Source organism: Amphibalanus amphitrite, unplaced genomic scaffold, assembly GCF_019059575.1.
Source record: "Amphibalanus amphitrite isolate SeventyFive unplaced genomic scaffold, NRLGWU_Aamphi_draft 002263F_arrow, whole genome shotgun sequence".
In the NCBI taxonomy this organism is placed as follows: Eukaryota; Metazoa; Arthropoda; class Thecostraca; order Balanomorpha; family Balanidae; genus Amphibalanus; species Amphibalanus amphitrite.
The window spans coordinates 9,203-30,824 of NW_024883748.1; the positions used below are offsets into that span (position 1 = coordinate 9,203).

Below are 21,622 nucleotides of genomic sequence, written 5' to 3' on the forward strand. Positions count from 1 at the left end.
AAGATCCACTTCTCTTGAGTAATTCAACCAAAAGGGCATATGAATAAATATTACGTCATCAGCTTACATCCTTTTTTTTGGGGGACAGAGGATCTTAAAAGTCAATCCTTGGCTGCTTGATCAGCTGATCATATTGCGCCACTTTGTATTCATTTGGTCTGCATGTTGTGTTTTCTTGTAAAGATAAGACAAAATGCCAGTTTAATTCATTTTCATTTCATTTTGGGACCGAAGTTAGGCTCAGGGCTTCCTAACACCTGCCTTTTCAGCTGGATTTTCAGTGTCAAACTCTTTGTAGAGTATCTCAGACCACATCTCGGGACTCAAGGCCAGTTGCCAAACAATGTGTTTTGTGTTGTTTTGATTCTGCCTTTTGCCTAGGGAATGTTGCCATTAACATTAATTTATTTTATTGTATTATACCTATTACCTACCATTAGACTTACTAATTGGTTGTGCTTTTGCAACATGTATGAATATTCTTCCTTTGATAGACCACAGTAGATTCTTGACAATTCTTATTAGAGCCAAACCTGTGAAATGCTGAGGTTCATGTGTACAATTACCCTTAGCAATGGAACTTCTACCACAAAATGTATTTTGCAGTGGCTAAGATTGCTGTTATTACAATTCAATAGCCTCTTAGTGTCCAAAGTTTGAATCATATGCTGATATTTTTTTTGTGCAAAATCAAAAATACCGGCATGCTACCGGCAGGATATGCCAAATACCACGAAAAAACCTGCGGTAGTGAAAAATTACCGGCATGCCGGTAGTGCGGTAGGGAAATTTTGCAACTCTAGTCAGAACTCTGTCTTCCTGTAATTTAAACCATTGTCACCCAATCTCAGGTATGTGATGACTATCAATGACGAATGGTAATCAATGTTATGATAGATAGCCGTAATAGCTGTAAGCTCTACCAAACAAACGAGCCAGCCTGTGCTGAAGGAGCTCCGGCAATTGTGCAGTCCGAATGAACAAACACCAGCATAAGGCTGAAGACGGCGCAATCACAGTGCAGCAGACGAGTCCACGACAGCTCGTTAAAACGGAGTACTAAGAGCCCCGACATCATTCACATGACGCTGCCCGTATGAACACCCAACACCGATGTTCACTGTGGGTGAACGTTGGACGATAATTGTGACAAATGAAGGCTATGACAAAGGCAGAATGGGGATCAACAGAACAAGGCGCTATCACGGTAAACATCGAGCTATGATTCTAATCAACTTTTTCCTCGCGAAGTTACCAAACCGTAAATATTTCTAGAGGGACTAACGTGCTCATGACTAAACTGATGTAACAAATTAAAAACAGCACCATAAAAACACCCGTACTATTTAAAAAACGTTATTAAGTTCACTCGCGTTACGCACAACCCAAAAGGCACTGAATCTAGGCATCAATTGACATCTTCCTTTTGGCACAGAAGTTGTACGTATACATGCCACAAACGTCCATACAAAAATTAGCTACACTTCAGTGTCATATTTCGAAAGCTTTGACACTTTGTTGCCACTTTGATGACAGCATAAATTCATTTCATTGCTGTTTTGCCGACACTAAGCGTCTATGTGCGACACTAAGCGTTTATGTGCCAGACTCAGTATGTGGCAGTTAGGCCAACCCTTCTGCCATCGCGTCTCCTTGCAGTTACTCTGCTGTAGTTCCTCGTTGGTGATAACGTCACATCACCAGTGGTGACGCCCCCATGCTGGTGATGTTGGTGCAGGGGAACCGCAGCAGCTCGCCGCCCTGCGCTGTGATTGGCTGCATCGTGTGGTGACGTAACAACTCGTCTGAAACATGGACCGTGATTGGAGGACATAAACAACTTGTCTCAAACATGGACCGTACGCATACATGGAGTGAAACACGGAATACTGAAACATGAAGGACGACATCAATAAAAGTATTCGGAGCATTTTATTGCTCCAATCAATGGATTTCCTAAAAAACCAAGAAAGCAATATCTGTTGTTATTTCTAATGACAATGGCAGTATTCCTGCATGAGATTACCACTTCAATAAATTACCATGGCTCATGATCAAATTAGGTGATCATGTTGTGCAGCATAAGTTATCCCTCGCCGGACCTATTGGTTTTCTACATACGCGCCGGCCGAGGGGGGGGGGGGGGCGGGTACGACCCCCCTCGCCGTTTCGCCCCTGGTGGAGCTAGCGCGTCGCGGAAAAAACGAGCGTGTGCGCCGTTACGAGACGCAGAGATTGGTACCCGATTTTTAAGGTCCTTGGTCAACCGGTGACCTCTGAGGTCAGGTCAAGTGCCCCAGGGTACGGTTCAGTTTTTGGTGAATAACTTCGCAAAAAACGGCCGCAGAGCCGCGATTTTGGCAGCATCGTGTTCGCCTCGCTCAGGCGCGTCGAATGATATACTTTTTGTTCGGGTCAGGTCAACTTGGGGTGTTGACCTCAGGTCAAGGTCAGGTCAGCACCTTAAGGTCACGAAGTTGGTCGAAAGAGGTCATGTCGCATATCATTCGATTCGGCACGTCTTCCTGAGTCCATTGGTGGCTTCCCCGACTCGCTAGCTCAATTTGATCAAGAGTTATTGACGAAAAACTAATATGACCTTGATGACGTCATAAATGACGTCACGCAAGGTCAACTGTTGAGGACGGCTCGAGCATCATTCATTCTCATTGATTCATTCATTCAATCATGTTTCATTTAGATGCGCACGTCCATCAGAGGACTGCAATGCCAGATTCATGCGCCTCTGCGCGAGGATCAATAAAATCAAGATCAGTGTGACAAAGTGATCATGTAAAAGAAGAGAGAGAAAATTATTGTTCATGGTGGATTTTAGTGTTTTGTAAGATGCCGATTTTTACAATAAACTAATATGATATCGCCATAGAACTAACTCTCCCTGTACAGTACGTACACTGTTGCAGTACGCAACATTGATGAACAATAATTTTTGCGTAATTTGCATTATAATTTGGCGATAATCTTTGCCTTGCTATGGTGTTGCAGTTCGCAATGCCTTCAATAGAGGTAAGATTTTAATTGATTATTGTTCATGCTGAACCAACGGAAACAGTTTTAATTAACGTAAAGTTGATGTAGTAAAAGTGAGTTGCATCATCCGATGGACATGGATACTTCAAGGAGGCCGGTTCCGGCACCGAGACGATCGTTGAGCGCAAGACCGACGCCGACGCCTATGCCGAGATCTAGCAGCTGGCTCACGGTGTCAGCTGCCGATTCGTCATCGTCTCTTCGTAGAAGCTATGAAGAAGAGGAGAAACGACTCGAGCTCCTAGTACAGGAAAGTCAGCTCTCTCTTAAGCGACTGCGGGAGAAGAAGGCCGCGGAATTTGTACATGACATCAATGACAATCATGATTTGTCGATCGCTGGTCCTGATCTATCCCAAATAGAGGACGATGCAAGAAGTCCTCGGCATTCACCGTATGAACGAATGGAATATGGTGACAATGCAAGTTTGCGAATGGGCTCCGGCACCCAGTGCATCTTTCTCAAGGAGACGCCGAAACTCGCATTTACTGTGTTCTGTGGACAGCCGGAAAGGTATCCCTTTTTCCAGCGCCAAGTTGAAGAGGCGAGGAGCAGTGGAAACTTCACGGATCTTCAGATTCTACAGCATCTCCAGGACAAGCTGAAGGGCCCTGCCTTCGATGCCGTTCATGGCACACTCCTCTCAGGCGGCTCCCTGAATGACGTTCTCGAGACGCTGGAGGTCAGATTTGGTAACCGGTTCATCATAACCCAGTCAGTGACAGAGAAGCTCCTGAGCGGGCCGAAAATTCGGAACGGAGACGTGGAAAGTCTGAGTGTGTTTTGCAGCGAAGTCCACAACACTATGTCTGTGCTGCAGGCCATTGGATACCAGGCAGAACTGGATAACTATCGGGCCATATCGTCACTGGCCGAGAAGCTCCCTCCGGAGAGTCAGCTCGCCTGGGGTGGCTATGCCAGGGCGAGAATGGAGTCCGGGAGCCAGCTGACCTGCCAGGTCTTCTATGATTTCCTCTGCAGTCACGTGAGGGACCGGCAGTTCAGTGTTCCCAGAACCAGCAGTGGCGCTACAAAAACCAAACGTCATCCGATATTCGCCACGTCTGATTCCGTAGAGAAGGTGCGCCGGGAAGCCGGTCGGGGAAAACCAAAGGCGCGGAAGGTAGAATGCTACTTCTGCTCTGAAGACCACTGGATCGCAAGTTGTGACCAGTTTAAGCAACTCTCTGTAGCTGACAGGCGTGCCTGGGTGAAAAGGACGAAAGCTTGCGTTTGGTGCCTCAGTACGGGTCACCAGACATCAGCGTGCCGTCGCCAGCGGCCATGCGGCAAGGCTGGTTGCTCAGAGGAGCACCATGTCCTCCTTCACGATGACGTCACAAGACCGGACACCAGCGGAGTTATGTCAGCAGCCTCGCAGCCGTGCCTCGTGCTGATGAAAACTGTGCCGGTCGAACTGAGCGGGCCGGCCGGTAAGAAGCTCTGTCTCGCTTACTTGGACGAAGGGAGCTCTCTTACGCTAATCTCCCAGAAGGTGGCTGAAGAACTTGGACTGCACCAGCGTCCACGCAATCTCACGATGAAGACTTTGACGGGCGTCACGAAGCTTAAGTCGTCACTCATTGACGTGAATATCTCGAACGTAACGACGGGAGATACCTACTCGCTGACAGATGTCTACACGATGACGTCGTTACCTCTCGAAAAGGAAGCGCTCGGAACGGCAAAACTTCGAGAGAGGTACGCTGAAGTGAAAGATCTTCCACACGTTGGCGAAGAACCACAACTCCTGATCGGGATCGACCACGCGGAGCTGATTGCTTCACAGTCACTTCGGCGTCCTTCCAAGAACGGTCCTATTCTGCAGAAGACTAGGCTGGGATGGACACTCACAGGGCGCGTGCTAGACACCGAAGACTCCAGAGCCGCGTGGCAGGTTCATCGGATCGCTCAGGAGAGTCCTTCCCTGGAGAGCTTGGTCAAAGCTAACTGGGAGACAGAAACATTCGGCTGCAAGTATCAGTACGATACCCCTCGCAGCCCAGAGAATCGAAAATCTGAAGAGATTCTCAAATCCCAAGTCTACCACAACGGGGAGCGTTGGGTAGCACCCCTGCTGAGAAGGGATCGAGGTGAAAAGTTTCCTCCGAGCCGTCAAATGGCTGAAAAGAGAGCGTTGGCATTCGAGAGACGCCTGGACAGAGACAAGCTCTCTGGAGACAACCCCACCGGCTTGGCAGATCTGACAGAGGCGAAACTGCAGAAGATGCTGCGTAACGGTCACTTCCGTAAACTGACTGTGGAGGAGGCGTCACGAGAGCCAGACAACACCTGGTACTTACCTCTCATGGCCGTTAGGAACCAGAACAAGCCGAAAAAAGTGCGTCTGGTTCTAGACGCCGCAGCAAAAAGCCACGGAATGAGCTTAAACGATGCATTGATGCAAGGACCTGACCTGATGAACTCGCTGAGTGGCATCCTGCAGCGTTGGCGGGAGAAGGCAGTCGCTGTCACATCGGACGTGGTGGCTATGTTTAGCCAGGTCAGCATGGACGTAAAAGACCGCCCAAGCCTACGTTTCCTATGGCGTGGCTCACGACGCACCGGCGAGTTTGATGTTTATGAGTCCCCAGTGCTCATATTCGGTGCAACATGTTCACCCAGCGTGGCCAACTACTGCTTCAGGCGAACAGTAGAAGACTTTGGAGATGGCGACTCTGTGGTGGCAAGAGCAGCAATGGAAGACACGTATGTTGACGACGTGATCACTGGGACGGACAATGAAGAGGAAGCAGCTACGCTCATCAACAAGCTGACAACAGTCCTCAGTCGGGGAGGCTTTGAGCTGGGTCCTTGGGCTTCCAATTCACACGCAGTTCTCAGCCAACTCCAGCCTGAGCAACGGAGTGATGAGGACATCACGCTCAATGATGAAGAATGTCACCGAGCTCTAGGCGTCGTCTGGAAACCTGGACAGGACATTCTTACATATCGAGCTCATGAGCCGCCAGAATCCCCAACGAAGCGCCTCATTCTGAAGACCGTCATGTCTGTGTATGACCCGATCGGTTTCTTGGCTGGCTGGCATCTTCGAGGTCGGCTGGTGCTTCAACAACTCTGGGATTACAAGCTCGACTGGGATGATGGTATCCCATCTGACATCAACGCAGAGTGGCAGAGGTGGACCCAAGAACTGCGAAGAATCTGTGATGTACAGCTACCCAGGCATGTCTTTCAGGGGCATCTGATCAAGGAGGTGGACTTGCACGGATTTTGCGACGCTAGTGAGAGAGGATTCGCCGCAGTCCTCTTCTACCGGTGGGAAGTAGATGGCGAAGTCCACGTCAGCTTTGTGGGAGCTCGAGCAAAGCTAGCCCCCACCAAAAGACTTTCTATCCCCAGGTTGGAGCTTCAAGCTGCGGTGCTGCTCACTAGAATGATCTCCTGCGTGAAGAAAGAGGCACGAGTGGTGATCAAATCTACTCTGTGCTGGTCAGCAGAGCTGGGCGCGTTCCTCGATTTTCGGTAGTGCGTTAGCGTTCCTGCGTTCCTCCGGCCGCGGTTAGTGCGTTCCTGGAATAGCGTTCCTCATTTTTTTTTCGCTCGGTGCGTTAGCGTTCCTGCGTTCCTGCGTCCCAAACTGTTAAAGGGATTATCAGGGTTTAAAAATTGAAAGGAATCGGCATAAATTTCCAATCAATGAACTCCCCAGACTCTGCCGATTCTAAATATATGCATAAAATGTAAATCGGTACCAAAATTTGCGAGATATAGCCGTTTCAAAATTGACAAAATTGTACTTACTCACGCAAAACAAGTACTTGGGCGGCCAAGTTGGCCCATAATTAAATTGTAAACAAAGAGCAGCCTTGGGAAATTTCGCCAAGGCCGCCGCACCGCACTGTCGATTTCCACAAGACGGGCCTTGTCTGTTTTGTTTTTGTCTGTTGTTTTTAGGGCCTTGCAACAAGATTTCAGTGCTTGGCATTGAATTTGGATATGAACAAATTGAAGATTTGCTTTTCAATAAGACAGCAAGAGTTATCAACATTGCCAAAGTTATTATTTTGATTTGGGTGTGATTTGAATAGCTTGAGCTTGTTTGCTGATCATCAAATCTTGATTAATATCATTTAAATGTCAACAATTTTCAAGGGTAAATTTGAGTGTTTTATTTCAATAAATTGAAATGTAAGTGCATCAGGCACAAGAGCTAAGTTTCAATCTGATTATTTTGTCAAGAGTGGTCAATCTAATGTAACGTCTTGCGAGAAAGCTTACCTAAGTGACTGAAGAAAGCGCTACCTACAGTTTTTCAAGATCTATGTTGATCTGTTTTTTCGAACAACAGGTTGTACAACATGATGTTGTGACATGACCTCTGTGTCCTGTACGTCTCCCCTGCTGCTGCAGCAGAGCCCCGGCTTCAACTATAGTTTGTTATGGGTGGGCTCTCCGTGAACGTCTTGGTGCGTTTCTACATATTGCTGCTGTGAAAGGACGGTACATGAAAAAATATGTAACTTGTATGTTTTTTATTGCCCTGGTACCTACTTAATGTATATTTTTGTTTTTTATGAGTGATAAATGAATATATTTTGAGGAAAATTGAGGCATTTCAGTTTTAGTTTGTGGAACAGAACAGAAGAAGCTGCTGAGTGCGGATCATGCTTCAATTGAGAGAATCATCCTCAGTTATCTACATATAGGCATGCTTTGTAAGCTCCTTGCATTTTGCCAGCTTCTACTTGCTAGTCAAAGTTGTAAGAAGGGTTAGGGAGAACAATTGGTACACATGCCACCATGTGCAATCACCAAACGAATGAACGTGAGGGCCAAGTCCTTCACACAGCATGGATGCTTATAGGTACTGCACTAATGTATAATGTTCATTATGTTCATATTAGCAACTCACCCAAGCAGCCTGCCTTGTGGTATTTCTGAGTTTAAGATTTTGTAAGACTCACACTAATCATAAGGTAAATTATATTGATATGTATGGATGAACAATGTGCAAAGGGGTCGCACGTGCCTGCTCAGTGCTCAGCCATGGATGCACGTGCCTTCTCAACAATGGGCGTGCTTGGAGACATCTCCATGGACGAACAATGTGCAAAGGGGGGGGGGGGGGCGTGCCTCCGCGGCCGCCTGTTGGCTCAGCCGCTGCTGCTGCTTGGCGCCGCTGCTGAGCGCTGCCGGAGACGCCGCTCGCTGCCGAAGCTGCGGGAGCCGGGCCCGCCGCTCATCTGTCAGGACCGCCGACGGCAGTACGCCCGTCTGTCAGGGTCTGTCAGTGCCGGCAGTGGACGCGCGCGGGTGCGGGCCGGGTACGGACGCGCGCGGGTGCGCGCCAGGTACGGGTGCGCGCCGGCTATGGACGCGCGCGCGCTTGCGTGCCGACGATGGGCGCGCGCGCGTGTATGCCGACCATGGCTGCCGCCCGCTGCCGGAGCTGCGGGAGCCGGGCCCGCCGCTCATCTGTCAGGACCGCCGACGGCAGCACGCCCGTCTGTCAGGGTCTGTCAGTGCCGGCAGTGGACGCGCGCGGGTGCGGGCCGGGTACGGACGCGCGCGGGTGCGCGCCGGTACGTGCCGGGTACGAACTCGCTTGGGTGCGCCCCGGCTGTGGACGCGCGCGGGTGCGCGCCGGGTACGGACGCGGCGTGCTCGCCGGGTAAGGACGCGGCGCGCGCTTGCGTGCCGACGATGGGCGCGCGCGCGTGCATGCCGGCCATGGCCGCGCGCGTGCGCCCCAGCCATGGACGCGCGCTAATGCGCGCCGGCGATGGGCACGCACGTGCCTGCTCGGCAATGGATGAGCGACGAGCGTGCCTTCTCGGAAATGAGTATACATGCAGAGTTCAGACATTTCATGGATGAACGCTTTCAATATGTTCAATGTGTTGAGACGGATCTGAGTAAACTGGAGAGAAACTAGGATAGTTTTAGTCCTGCTCAACTAGTTCTGCCAATAAGTACAAACACCACCTTGCTGCCAACTGCTTACCAAATACCGCATCTGTTGTACCCTTGCATGATGCATATGTACATACAGAAAAAAATACAGTCTGTTGAAATCTGAAAACATACACTGCTGAGCACTGTGGATGAATCTGTATGAACCCTGTGGCTCAGCGAAACCTTCTGGCCCAGGTTATAATTGACAGTGAATTAGGAATCAATCCTTGCGAAGAGAAAATAGATCATTGTGCTTTAGATGAGCATAATGAAGAAGCGTTCCTGAAGTTGAGTTAGTGACTTTCCATCATCCATGCCAGATGGCCAAAACACACCATTTCAATACTGTCCCAAAAATATATTTCAAAACACTTATTGCATGGCTATACACACCAGCTTACTCAGTCACCACACTCAAACCAAGGCCATATAAGGGTAGTAGTATAGCAGGCGTCACACTTGTTTTTTTGCAACCATGAACGAAGGAAGAGAGGTGCTGTAGGTTAGGTTTGGTTTGGTAAGGTTTGGTGAGAAAGCATCTCTGGGTATAGCGCATCTCCTTGGTTGCAAAAAGAAGTGTGACGCCTGCTTTATGACTACCCATATAAGTAGACTCAAACACAGTCTACTGATACAAACGTCACTGGTCTCAAGTCTGCGCTCAATGCACCAGATGTACACTACTCACAATACGTCAGGACTCAACGTCAGCCACCAATTTTCTACATCAAAATTCACATCATGTTTTCAAAGTAACAATGTATGTTCCACTTCTGTACTTTGTGCTACAAACACAGAATAAATGATATCAGTCAGCAATGCATTGCTCATTGTCAGCCAAAGTCTGCAAAGTCAGTCCGCAGGCTTTGCAAGTAAGTGCAAAGTCTGCGGAGATCAGTTGCTTTACACACCACCAATATCATGCTGCAATGTGCTCAAAACATGCCTATACACCAACAACAAAGCACAACCATGAAGCACCACTGATAACACTTAACCTCAAAGCACACAACATGATAATTTATTTATTTTGAGTACCTACAGAAACAGAATGTCTCAAGGCCACTCGTGCTCACTCCGAAATCTGCCAGTCGCTCAGCCTTGAACATTGACATCATTTCATCTGAAATCTATTTTCTTCACTTGATCAAAGTTGATCTGCGTCATACATCTTACAACGGATGTCTCGAATTATTGGTAACGTTCAGCACTTAGCATTAAAAATGATAGGTAACTTTGATTCAACACTAGTTCCATCCAAGCTTCTTCATTGCTTGAGCTATATCACTTTTAAGTTTAATTACTTGAACTAAGACATTCTTGAATTACACTCGGGATGAGCTTAGTTTGAACGCACACAACACAATTTTTTAATTTGAATTATTTTGATAACCCACAGGATATCTAGAATGAGAAGCTGAGAAGAATGAGAAGAAGGTTGTGTTCGTTGTGTTACGGACCTATGCTATATTTCCCTATTTTGTCTTGGGAAAATATAATAAAGCATGTAATCTATTATATTTTCCCTAGATCCATTATATTTTCCCTAGATCCATTATATTTTCCCTAGAAATATTTAGAAAAGTCTCCGCTAGTGTAAACCCTATGGGCGTTTAGAGATGGACCACCAAGTACTCGCAAGTTTACGCGGCTGGCAGCCGCGAAAACTTTGGAGGCCCACCATTGGAAAATTAGGCAATTTTGAGACGAATGACTTTGGATTGGGGCTTCAGTCACCTTCTTCTACACGTTTCACTGAGTAAGTCCGAAATTTTGGAAAAAAACCCTGATAATACCTTTAACCCGTATTGTATTCTGGCTCTACCAAGCAGCAAATCATACCAAAATCAGTGCAACGCAACACTGTAGCGGACAAAGTAGGCAAATCGCGCCAGTCCAACACTACAGGCGTGTTCTTCACAACCGAAGTCGTGGACAAAGAAATACCGCCGAACCACGCGGCGCGGGCCCAACCAAACACGGGGCGAATCGATCACAGAATACCCAGAATGGCGACGCGGGGCCGAAAAGCAACTCGACATCTCTTTTCCGAATCGAATATCTGAAATACGTTTTAACAATATCATCCGTAGGGTTTTCAACAAAAATACGACCTGCTTAAAAACAATAGTTAAGTTGAAAGATGTATCTAAGAAAAAGTTATCAAATTTCCTTTACACATTTGATGCCTGAAACCGAATCGAATAGTGAACATCACCACTAAATCTAAACAAGCCTTCCTCGATTCGACCGACAAGTGGCGCCTCTACCGGCAAACACACGTACTCGAGATTCAAACATTTGACACAGAGGTCATTGGCAGCAATATGATTTTTCGGATGGTTCCGCAAGAACGCAGGAACGCTTCAAAATTTCGGGTGGTGCGTTCCTCTTACTTGCGTTCCTTTGAAAAACTTTGCGTTCCTGCGTTCTTGCGTTCCTAAAAAGGGCGGTGCGTACGTACGGAAGAACGCAGGAACGCACTAAAGGAACGCACTTGCCCAGCTCTGCTGGTCAGACTCAAAGAATGTTCTTGCGTGGATTCAGTCCAGCAGGCGAAGATATCACGTGTTTGTCAGCAACCGGATAGCTGAGATCCATGACGTCACGAGGCCGGAGGACTGGCGATACGTTCCCACTGCGCTAAACCCAGCGGACGCCGCATCGCGCGGTCAGAGTCTTCATGACCTGAGGCCGGAAAGCAGCTGGGCGCGCGGCCCTGACTTCTTGTGGCTTCCAGAGACAGAGTGGCCTTGTAGCGATCATGTCGAACCTGATGTGATCCTAAAAGATGATCCAGAGACCAAAACAGTACTGGCGACAGTGCCGTCACTCGCCGCCACCACTGCCTCAGTTCTACCCGATCCAGACCGGTTCTCTCGGTGGACAGTGGCTGTGCGCGCTGTAGCGACAATGAGACGCTGGTTGACAAGCCGGCGAGACGGAGAATCAGGCGAATTCTCGGTAGAAGAGTTGACTGAAGCAGAACACTTATGGATGAAGTCAGTTCAGGAAGAACACTACTCGCAAGAGCTGAAGGACTTACGAGCCGAGCTGCCAGCTGATCCGAAGAGCACGATCGCGGGTTTGTCACCGATCCTGGTCAACGGTCTGCTCTGTGTGGACACGAGGATGAAGCATGCTCAATCACTGAGCCCCAGCGCAAAGCAGCCTCCAATACTGGATCGTCGTCACCGGTACGTTCAGCTGCTGATACAACATCTACATGAGCGGATGGGTCATCGGGCTAATGAAGCTGTTCTCGCAGAGCTGAGGCAGCGCTGCTGGATACCGCACGCGCGGTCAGCAATCCGCTCTGTGGTGAAACACTGCCAAGTCTGTAAAAACCGAAAGGCTCAGCCTCAGTCAGCACAGATGGGACAACTGCCGAGGTCACGCGTGACTATGCTGGATGGTCCATTCGCCTCTACTGCGGTAGATTATTTCGGTCCAATCCTTTCAACAAGGGGTAGGTCCACGGTGAAGTTGTGGGGCATTTTCTTCAGATGCATGGCGACAAAGGCGACCCACCTGGAGCTGACAGACAGCCTCGACACAGAGGCGACTCTTATGGCGATCTCAAGATTTCAGGCCAGGCGTGGAAACGTGAGAGAGCTGTGGTCCGATAATGGAACGAATCTTCGAGCCGCAGAAAAAGAACTCAGAAAATGCATTGAAAGCCTAGACCAGAACAGGATGAGAGAAAAGCTAGCAGTGAGCAAGATCACTTGGCACTTTTCTCCCCCCGCTGATCCGGAGGCCGGCGGTGTCTGGGAGAGAGGAATCCGCACGGTGAAGGAAACCCTAAGACTCATCCTAAAGGAGCAGAGGCCGAGATATGAAGTGCTGATGACACTCCTCTGCGAAGTGGAAAAGATCATGAACTCAACGCCCTTGACTCACGTTTCAGTGGACCCAGCAGATGATGACGTTCTGACACCGTTCCATTTTCTCATCGGAAGAGCGACAGCGTCATACCCTGTTGGAACGGAAGAGCAGGACGGCGACTTGAGGAAGAGGTGGCGGTACGCACAAACACTGGCGGACCACTTCTGGCGTCGCTGGATGCGCGAATACTTACCAGCTATAAGCAGGCGATCGAAGTGGCTGAACAGCACGCGGAATGTGGAAATCGGTGATGTGGTCATCGTGGCAGATGAACGCCATCCACGAGGGCTATGGCCGAAAGGCATAGTTGAAGAAGTGATGACGGGTCAAGATGGGGCGGTCCGATCGGCACGGGTACGGACCATGCACGGACATCTCCATCGACCGGTGCGGAAGCTCGTCGTCCTCCCAATTATCTCGAGACAAGGCTCGAGGAGGCCGGGATGTTGAGGACGGCTCGAGCATCATTCATTCTCATTGATTCATTCATTCAATCATGTTTCATTTAGATGCGCACGTCCATCAGAGGACTGCAATGCCAGATTCATGCGCCTCTGCGCGAGGATCAATAAAATCAAGATCAGTGTGACAAAGTGATCATGTAAAAGAAGAGAGAGAAAATTATTGTTCATGGTGGATTTTAGTGTTTTGTAAGATGCCGATTTTTACAATAAACTAATATGATATCGCCATAGAACTAACTCTCCCTGTACAGTACGTACCATCAAACCTTGTAAGGAGTGCATCAAATCACGATTCTGTGTGCTTGAGATAGTTGGAGATCGTTCCCGAAGCCAGAATAGCAGTTTTCATTTTTCCCCATTGACTTATAATGGTGAGGTCACGAAAATGACCTGACCTCATATGACCTTTAGGAAAAATCCGAGATATACAAGTTGTGAGACTCATAATGGATACTAGATCCTGCAAGTTTCATTTCCCTGTGACATCTCCTCTGGCAGTGAGGGCGTTGCGAAGTTGCGACACCTGAAGACCGTGCAGAGGTTCACTTATGACGTCATAGGTCAGTGACCTGACCTGACCCGAAAATGCGGTTGGTTTCAAAAGATCGGGCTTGAATCAAAGGTCAGGTATGCAAAGTTTCAGCTCTCTATCGCCATCGTGTTCGGAGCTATCGCGAAAAAAACCCTATGGGGGGCGGCACCCGCCCCCCCCCCCTCGGCCGGCGAGGGTTATGCTTGAGGAAACGCCTTTGATCATCATAGCATAGCATAGCAAAAATAAATGTGTTTCTTCAGCGAAGACGCCAGCTTCTCAAACTAAACAGTATCATAACATCCGAAGCCAGCGCTCGCTGACGTCCGGCGCTCCTATAGGAGTATATATAGGAGTATATATAAAGTATATAAACTTTCTCCACCGGTTCCTCACCTAGCGTCCTGAAGAGCCTCTCGGGGTTTCCGTAGAACCGGTAGCCCTCCTCGGCGGCCTCCACCAGGAAGTGTTTGCACCTCTTCTGGGACCGGTAGGAGAGGGTGTAGCCGCAGATTCTCTGAGAGCAGCGGACGAGGTAGGCGCCGGGTGGACAGGCCAGGAGGCGGTGTTCGGCCTCCGCGCGTCCTACCAGACCTGCAGGGGAGGGGGGGGGGCAATGAGAGAGAGAGAGAGAGCTGGGAAGACCTGGGAAAAGAGGGGACATGAGAGAAAGGGGATGGGCAGATTTGGGGAGAAGTGAACACACTAGACAAGATGACTGTGCGCAACAACACAAACGAGCAAGCGAATGAATGAACGAATGAAAAAACAACAAAGGAATGATTCACTTATTGAATGAATGTATGAATGCATGAGTGAAAAATAATTTGGGGAATGAAATTAAGAATAAATTAATAAAAAACTTTTATTTTGTAAAGCAGGTGTAGGATCACAAAAGAGGCATTGAAAAACGTGTCCGCGCTATCCGACCGTTTACTGAAATATTTCATCTGATGTCTAGTAGACGATGAGTTGACAGGCCACATATATGTGGTGTCTGACAGACACGGTCCATAGCACGCCGTCATATTACACATAAAAAGCCCTCCAAAACAGCGCACACATGTTTAGCTGTCATATCAGCTCGGACCCCACAACCGGGCGAAATGCTAGCGTCAGCCCTAATCAGTGTAATTACCTGTTTTGTGACGTAACGTGTCATAACGGCTCATCGACCATTCAGCGTCGGATGTGGGGCCACCCATCGACTGGTTATTTAGTATTCATCGAGCTGCTAAATAATTTATTAATTGATATGCGCGAGCTCCGGTAGGCATTTGATTTAGTATTCACCTCAGTTTCAAACACATTTGAGTGTATTCGATGACTTTTTCATTGTAGGATGATCACTTTTCTAACATCATCGCATACTCTGTCCTGTCACAAATATCCCAATGATTACAAATGATCTAATGTAGGACCACACCAGCATTATGGTATGGAGCAGTGACATCACACGGCGCACAATGGGCCGACAGTTGTCGCTGTGTGGTCAAACACAGCTCGATGAGCCTTGTCTCACCGTGCGAAATCGTTCCGGGAAAAATGCTACCTTTCCACAGGCTGACCAGACGGTTCTGGGTTACCGTCACTGCTGTGATTTGATGAGCCAGTAAAGGTACATTTAGCTCAGAGTGAGACATCAAGTTATTGTGGTAGATCCATGGGACTTTGGTTTACGAAAAGGGCATGCCGAATGGCTAAAGTATTAATTGCTACGATTATCTTTTAAATCAAAGGCTAGTAACCTAGAAATTGAATCATATCAGATACAATAAAATATCTATTTGATTTAAGCGTTAGTTTTGCAGTTGCGATACCGTTAAACAAGTATCACACACCTGACAGCAAAGCGCACGACCCATCGTTCGCTGTTTCTAACCACGCCGGCCCAGCGACCTACTCGAGTCGACCACATGTACCACATTACCATAACTCCGAGTCACTGTTCACGAGCGACATGTGTGATCATACAATAACCGGCCGGCCCGGCGTCCGCCCGACCGGACAAAACCTGGTGACGTCACTGGGTATAAAACCTGGTGACGTCACTGGGTAGAAAACCGCGGCAGGAAGCTGCCCGGTTAGCAACAGAAAAACAGCTGACAAAAACGGCATTGAAGCTCGATGGGCAGGTCTGTCATGTTAGACCAACTGTTTGTTATGGTAGACCAGATGTTTGTCAAATGTCCATGTCGCGCCGCGCGCGATCTATTTGCATATTTGTGACGACAAACAGATAAACATGCGGAAACAATGGTTGGTGCGTGTCAGTGACTGGGATGCCTGACGATATGGCGTGAACGCTAGCCTACAGAACGTCAACCGTTTAGTAAATTATTTATATTGTTCGTTGGGAGACATTTTTAACGTGTTGTAGCCAATCGTCTGATAAACATCTGTGCGGAACTTTCCTGATGAGCTGAGTGCTGTCGCCCTCTTACAATGCATTCGTACGGCTTAGTTACATAGCTCGAAATGTGATACAAATCACCATATGAACGTGAACAAATATTTTGCGGCTAGATTACTCATCCTATGAACCCAATCAACTACATTGACAACTATGACATGTCACGTTACACACATATAACCGTGACGATAGGGTATACGCCCCCCCCCTCTCTCCCTCCCTCTCCCTCTCCCTCTCCCTCTCCCTCTCCCTCTCCCTCTCCCCCTCTCTCTCTCTCTCTCTCTCTCTCTCTCTCTCTCTCTCTCTTTCTCTCTCTCTCTCTTTGCTCACCATGGAACCAGGCGGCTGCCCGGCCGGTGAGGGCGTCTACGCCGACCCCTCGCGGCAGCTGCGTCTGCTGGTACCACCGCACGACCTCCTCTCGGGAGAGCGAGCGGCCCCAGTCGCCGGAGACGGAGCTGGGCTCGTCCTCCACACAGCTGAAACGGACAGACTAGTGATGTCAATTACGGAAAATCGTGATACCGATACCAAACCAAATACCAACAATATCCATGGAAAAATACCGAAACCAAACCGACTAGGGAATATGAGGAAAATGCCAACTTTTTACCAATTTCTAAGCCTGTTTTACATTAGTGAGGATTCACAATACCAACAAAATACCAAATGCACTCGCCTTGAAATACCAAATACCAAGTTGGAATCGGTTTGGTATCGGTACCTATACCAAAAAGTTGGTATCCGATTGACATCTCTAGGACAGACGGGGGAGAGCGCCGGAGTGGGGAAGAAGGGTTAGCTTACCAAATAACAATCTATCGAATAGCTCGCACCATGGGCATCATGGTAAAGCGAAAAGGGAATCATACGGTTATAAGTGCCCATGATCAGGGCATCAGGAGAATCATTTTTGTTTTCAGTGCAGGTCGCAGGATTCCGCAAAATATTTGTGCAATATTATGGAAGGCATCTATTGGCCTTTGCTTCTATTGATGTACCTACTGATTGGCTGATTGCTGTATTGCTGATTGCTGGACACAAAGATGGCTGATTTCAACTATTCTTACACAAAAAAAACGTCATAAAACCATCTGCTGATTATGTAGGCATACCGCAACCGGCTATCCGTTTAGGATTTAAGGACCACACAAGAAAATAAAATAGTTACAACGTCAGGGCTTCCTGCTGTGGCATGTCGGCCCCAACAGAATCCAGTCCAAATGAGTCCACCGCCGATTCTCACCTCGACTGCTCACTGCTGGTCTCGAACAGCTGATTCCAGTCCATGCTGGACACTGAACCGCTGGGCGACAGTGGCGCTGCCCAGTGGCAAGACGGTGCTGCCACCTGCGGGCCGCCCGGCGAACTTCTCACCGAGCCAGGAGAATGCACGTTCTCCCTCTCCGAGGAGTCCCAGGGGGCTGCGGGTCGCGGCTGGGCCGCAGGCAGTGTGGCGCTCTGGCTTTGATAAGAAGTCAGCGTTGGCCGTCGTCCAAAGCCAGTGCCGTAGCGGTGATCCACTAACGTGTTCGCTCGTCGAGAATGACCCGCCCAGGGCGGCTCCTGCGGGGCGTTGTGTTGCCATGGAAACGCTGGCTGTTCGGACGTCTGTCGGGGCTGGTGTCTGGTGTTCCAATCAGCGGACCCTGAGGGGGACTGTCGAGCCTGCCCAACCCCCTCCACCGGCGACTGAGGGGGGCTGGCGGCGGACGGTTGCCATGGAGACGGAGTCGGAGTCTGTGGGGAGGACCTCCAGGAGTCACTCCGCTGGCCGGAACTGCCGGAGTAAGTCGACGTCGGAGACGGCAACATCTGAAAGAGAAACCCACATATCAAAGACCTTCAGTCTTGGACACAGGACAATCATATAGATTCTCGTCATTCAGCGATAAAATTGGTGAGCGCTTAGTGACCTGGGCCTCGTTTCATAACAGGAATTACTTACGGCGTTCCGTCAATTATGCCAGATTTGGCGTATTTGATGCCAATTCGGTTTCATAAAGCCGGAGACCGGAGTAATTCACGCCATCGAAATTACGGAGCTTCATTTACGGCAAATGCTCGAATCCGGACCAATTGATGCCATTTGGGTTTCATAAAGCGACGTAATTAACGCCAAATATTTTATCAAGTTCTTGATATCAGTGGTGTAAACTACGCACAAAAATGTTGCGTGTATTTGAATTAATGTGAAGATTCGAAGCTAATTTTAGATATATTTTATAATGTTGAGCGCGGTGAGGAAGAAAAAAAAAAACAGTCAAAATGAGAAAAAGACACTGCAAATCTTCTGTACCAGTCGCTTTTTGCGGCCGCTATTGGAATTTTGTTTATTCGCCGCGCCGCGCCACTTTCGCAGCTAGACACTTCTGCTTAGCTGGCTTTCTGCTATTTTCAATATATTGATTTAATAAAGGATGGTCATCAATATCAATTTTGTTTTTTCATAAATAATTTTTTAGACTAAAATTCAACATAATTGTTTTATAATTTCTCGTAAAAAAATAGTGTTGACACGAAATTGTAATTTGTAGGACGCTTGATAAATTACGGCAACTACGCAAATGTGCTTAGTTACGGAGGTTTAAACAATTCCAGTTGTGGCTTTGTGAAACCGCGTCATTTGTGCTCCGTAGTTTGAAAGGGTGTGAATTACGAAAAGGTGTAAGTTACGGCAGAGTTTTATGAAACGAGGCCCAGGTCCAACGTATTTCAACATTTTGTGACCACATATTTCTATTCACGTACGCACTTTACAAAAAGTGTTTCCGTTTCACTATAATGCATGTAAAACACGCATCTTCATAGTGATATTAAAACTGACCCTGTCTGTGATATGCCGGTGCCTCTGTCGACTTTCCCGGCCAATTCGGCTGATCTGGCTGTCCACTTGGCAATGCTCCTCAGACTCTGAAAACAGATATAAACATGTCAAACCAATCATGCAAGGTCGTAACTGAGACCGCTCCTCATATTATGTAATCACGCACAGATATGAACACAAACAAAAACTCTCCTCAGACTCTGTAAACAAGTATAGGTAAGTGCATACCTATACCTAAACAGTAAACACCAACATAGGTAAAATGTCGGCCTGATACCGAATTTTAGACAAGGCAAAAAAAAACATGTCAATGCAAGCATAGAGCTACAGACTGCTACCGCTACAAATATGTGGTAGCACAGTTCCGCTCAATCACTTTTTTATGAAAATGCATTCGCATTCGCATTTCCAGCAATGTATTCAATGATCTCGAATGACTCCATTGTAACTTTTAAACGATCAAATCACGACTACCAGCTTTCTCTGAGAACACTTACCTGGATCTCTGTTTCCCCGGTAGTGCGACCCTCCGAGGGCCCTCTCCTGAAGCCCTTTGAGGGCCCTCTGCTGAGTCCCTCCGAGGGCCCTCTGCTGAGTCCCTCCGAGGGCCCTCTGCTGAGTCCCTCCGAGGGCCCTCTCCTGAGGCCCTCTGAGGGCCCTCTCCTGAGTCAGTCCGTGGACCCTCTGCTGCGCCCCGCTCTGGGCCCTGTCCAGGGTCTCTCGGAGACCCCTCTGGCGCCAGTCGGGCCCCGGGGTCTCCGGCTGACCCTCCCAGAGAGCAATCTGCCGGGAGAGGACCTCCTGGGGCTGGAGAGGGCGGGCAGAGTTAGGGAAATAATCTATGCACATTGAAATGATTTGTAAACACTGAAAGAAAACCCTATTAAAAACATGATATATCGCAAGACGCAACCCAATATAAACTCAGTGCACACTGGCAAAACGAAAATAGAGCTTGTTAGCCCCTGACTCCTGCTGTGGGAACCAATTCAAACAATCAGTAAAATGCATATCATTTTCACTAAAAATACAGCCTTTGGCACTCGGCAAAAGTGATGGTGTGTTCCGGGATTAAATCGAGAAAATACATATACAGCAAATGTAGGTACTCGTTTTTTTCGAACAAAACCAATAAAATATTAAAATAAACCATTGAAATATAACAATGCAAAGACACAAAACAAAATCATTGACCATGTAAAGCGGCCGATAGGTAGGTGGGTCCCGCCCCCGTATCAAACGAAACAACCATTGTTTATTTGTTAACCCGCGCCCCGTAGGGCTATCGGAGGGTCCTACCACCCGTAGGGGGAGGGGGTGTTTCGTCTAAATTTACAGGCCGATTTTCAAAATTCAAACGGCGTTCGATAGCGCCACCGGTAAACTATCTTGTGACCAAATTTCATTAAAGGGAGATAATGAGCTTTCTTTTTTCTTAACCCGCGCCCCGTAGGGGGGGCCGAAACGCCCCCCCCCCCCCTGTCCTTTTCGGTCGATATCTCCTAAACGGCTGGAGATATCGCCACCAAACTTTCAGGACCCCTCCGGGCATAATTTTACACATTGTGACCAAAAATTTTACCAGAGGCTATGATAGGTTGGCCACAAATGACGTCAGAGTGACGTCATGTTCTGTCATTTTCGACCGAAAAAAGACCTTCGCGAGAAGACCTGTCAGGACTACAGCTTTGAAGATACAGAAAAATGATCAAGGCATAAAAGGTGTAGAATTGACAGGGCTACAAAACTGCTATCTCGAATTTTTGAAATTTTTGAGTTTTGACCCCCAAAAATCAAAAAAGCATTTTTTTTTGGATATATTCGCCAAAAAATCCAAAAAGTTTTTTGAGTTTCGAAAAAAACCGGAATATATGTGATAGCGCCTACCGTCTTCTATCCACATACCAAATTTCAGATCGATACCTCGTTTTTTGGCCAAGTTATAGCGAAAAAAACTGTTCAAAAATGATGACTTCAAATTTTCAAACTCAATTTTTGGCAATTCTAGAACTCGTAGAGCAGAACGAAGACCACCATTAGACTCCCCGTGACGAGCTGCATCGAATCGATACCCATTTTATGCAAAAATATCAACTTTGAAATTTGACCTAATTTGACCTGACCTTGACCTTCACCAAAACGTGACCTAGGCTGGCCCCAAAGGCTGCCTAACCCACATAATCGCATTTGTCATGTAAAATGGACCATAAAACATGTATCACACGACACATTCATATTGTGACCCCCGGTGACCTGACCTCGCTGTGACCTGACCTGGTATCAGTGACCTCAGATAGCAAAGTATGTGTTTGACGAACAACGTACCATCGATGGTTTTCAATAAATTACCAATTTACTCGCTTTCACAGCACATTTCTTGAATTGCCTGTGAACGGTGAAAATCTGACCTTTGACCTGACCTGTGACGTCATCGGTTTGACCTAGGTCAATGAAATTTGGTCACAAGGTAGTTCCCGGGTGGGGCTATCGAACGCCGTTTGAATTTTGAAAATCGGCCGGTAACTTTC

General features: G+C 47.9%; 1 protein-coding gene across 1 annotated transcript in view; it reads right to left on the bottom strand.

Moving 5' to 3' along the window:
* Positions 1-220: 220 nt before the first annotated feature.
* LOC122376729 (daf-12-interacting protein 1-like) overlaps positions 221-21,622 on the bottom strand; it is a 35,296-nt gene continuing 13,894 nt past the window's right edge. Inside the window, exons 5-10 of the mRNA XM_043356666.1 lie at positions 19,592-19,901; positions 19,095-19,180; positions 17,514-18,082; positions 16,598-16,746; positions 14,251-14,448; positions 221-1,805 (exon numbers count right to left, since the gene is read on the bottom strand). Of these exons, the coding sequence (XP_043212601.1) occupies positions 1,693-1,805; positions 14,251-14,448; positions 16,598-16,746; positions 17,514-18,082; positions 19,095-19,180; positions 19,592-19,901 (1,425 nt within the window). The 3' untranslated portion in view covers positions 221-1,692. The remainder of the gene's footprint in view (positions 1,806-14,250; positions 14,449-16,597; positions 16,747-17,513; positions 18,083-19,094; positions 19,181-19,591; positions 19,902-21,622) is intronic.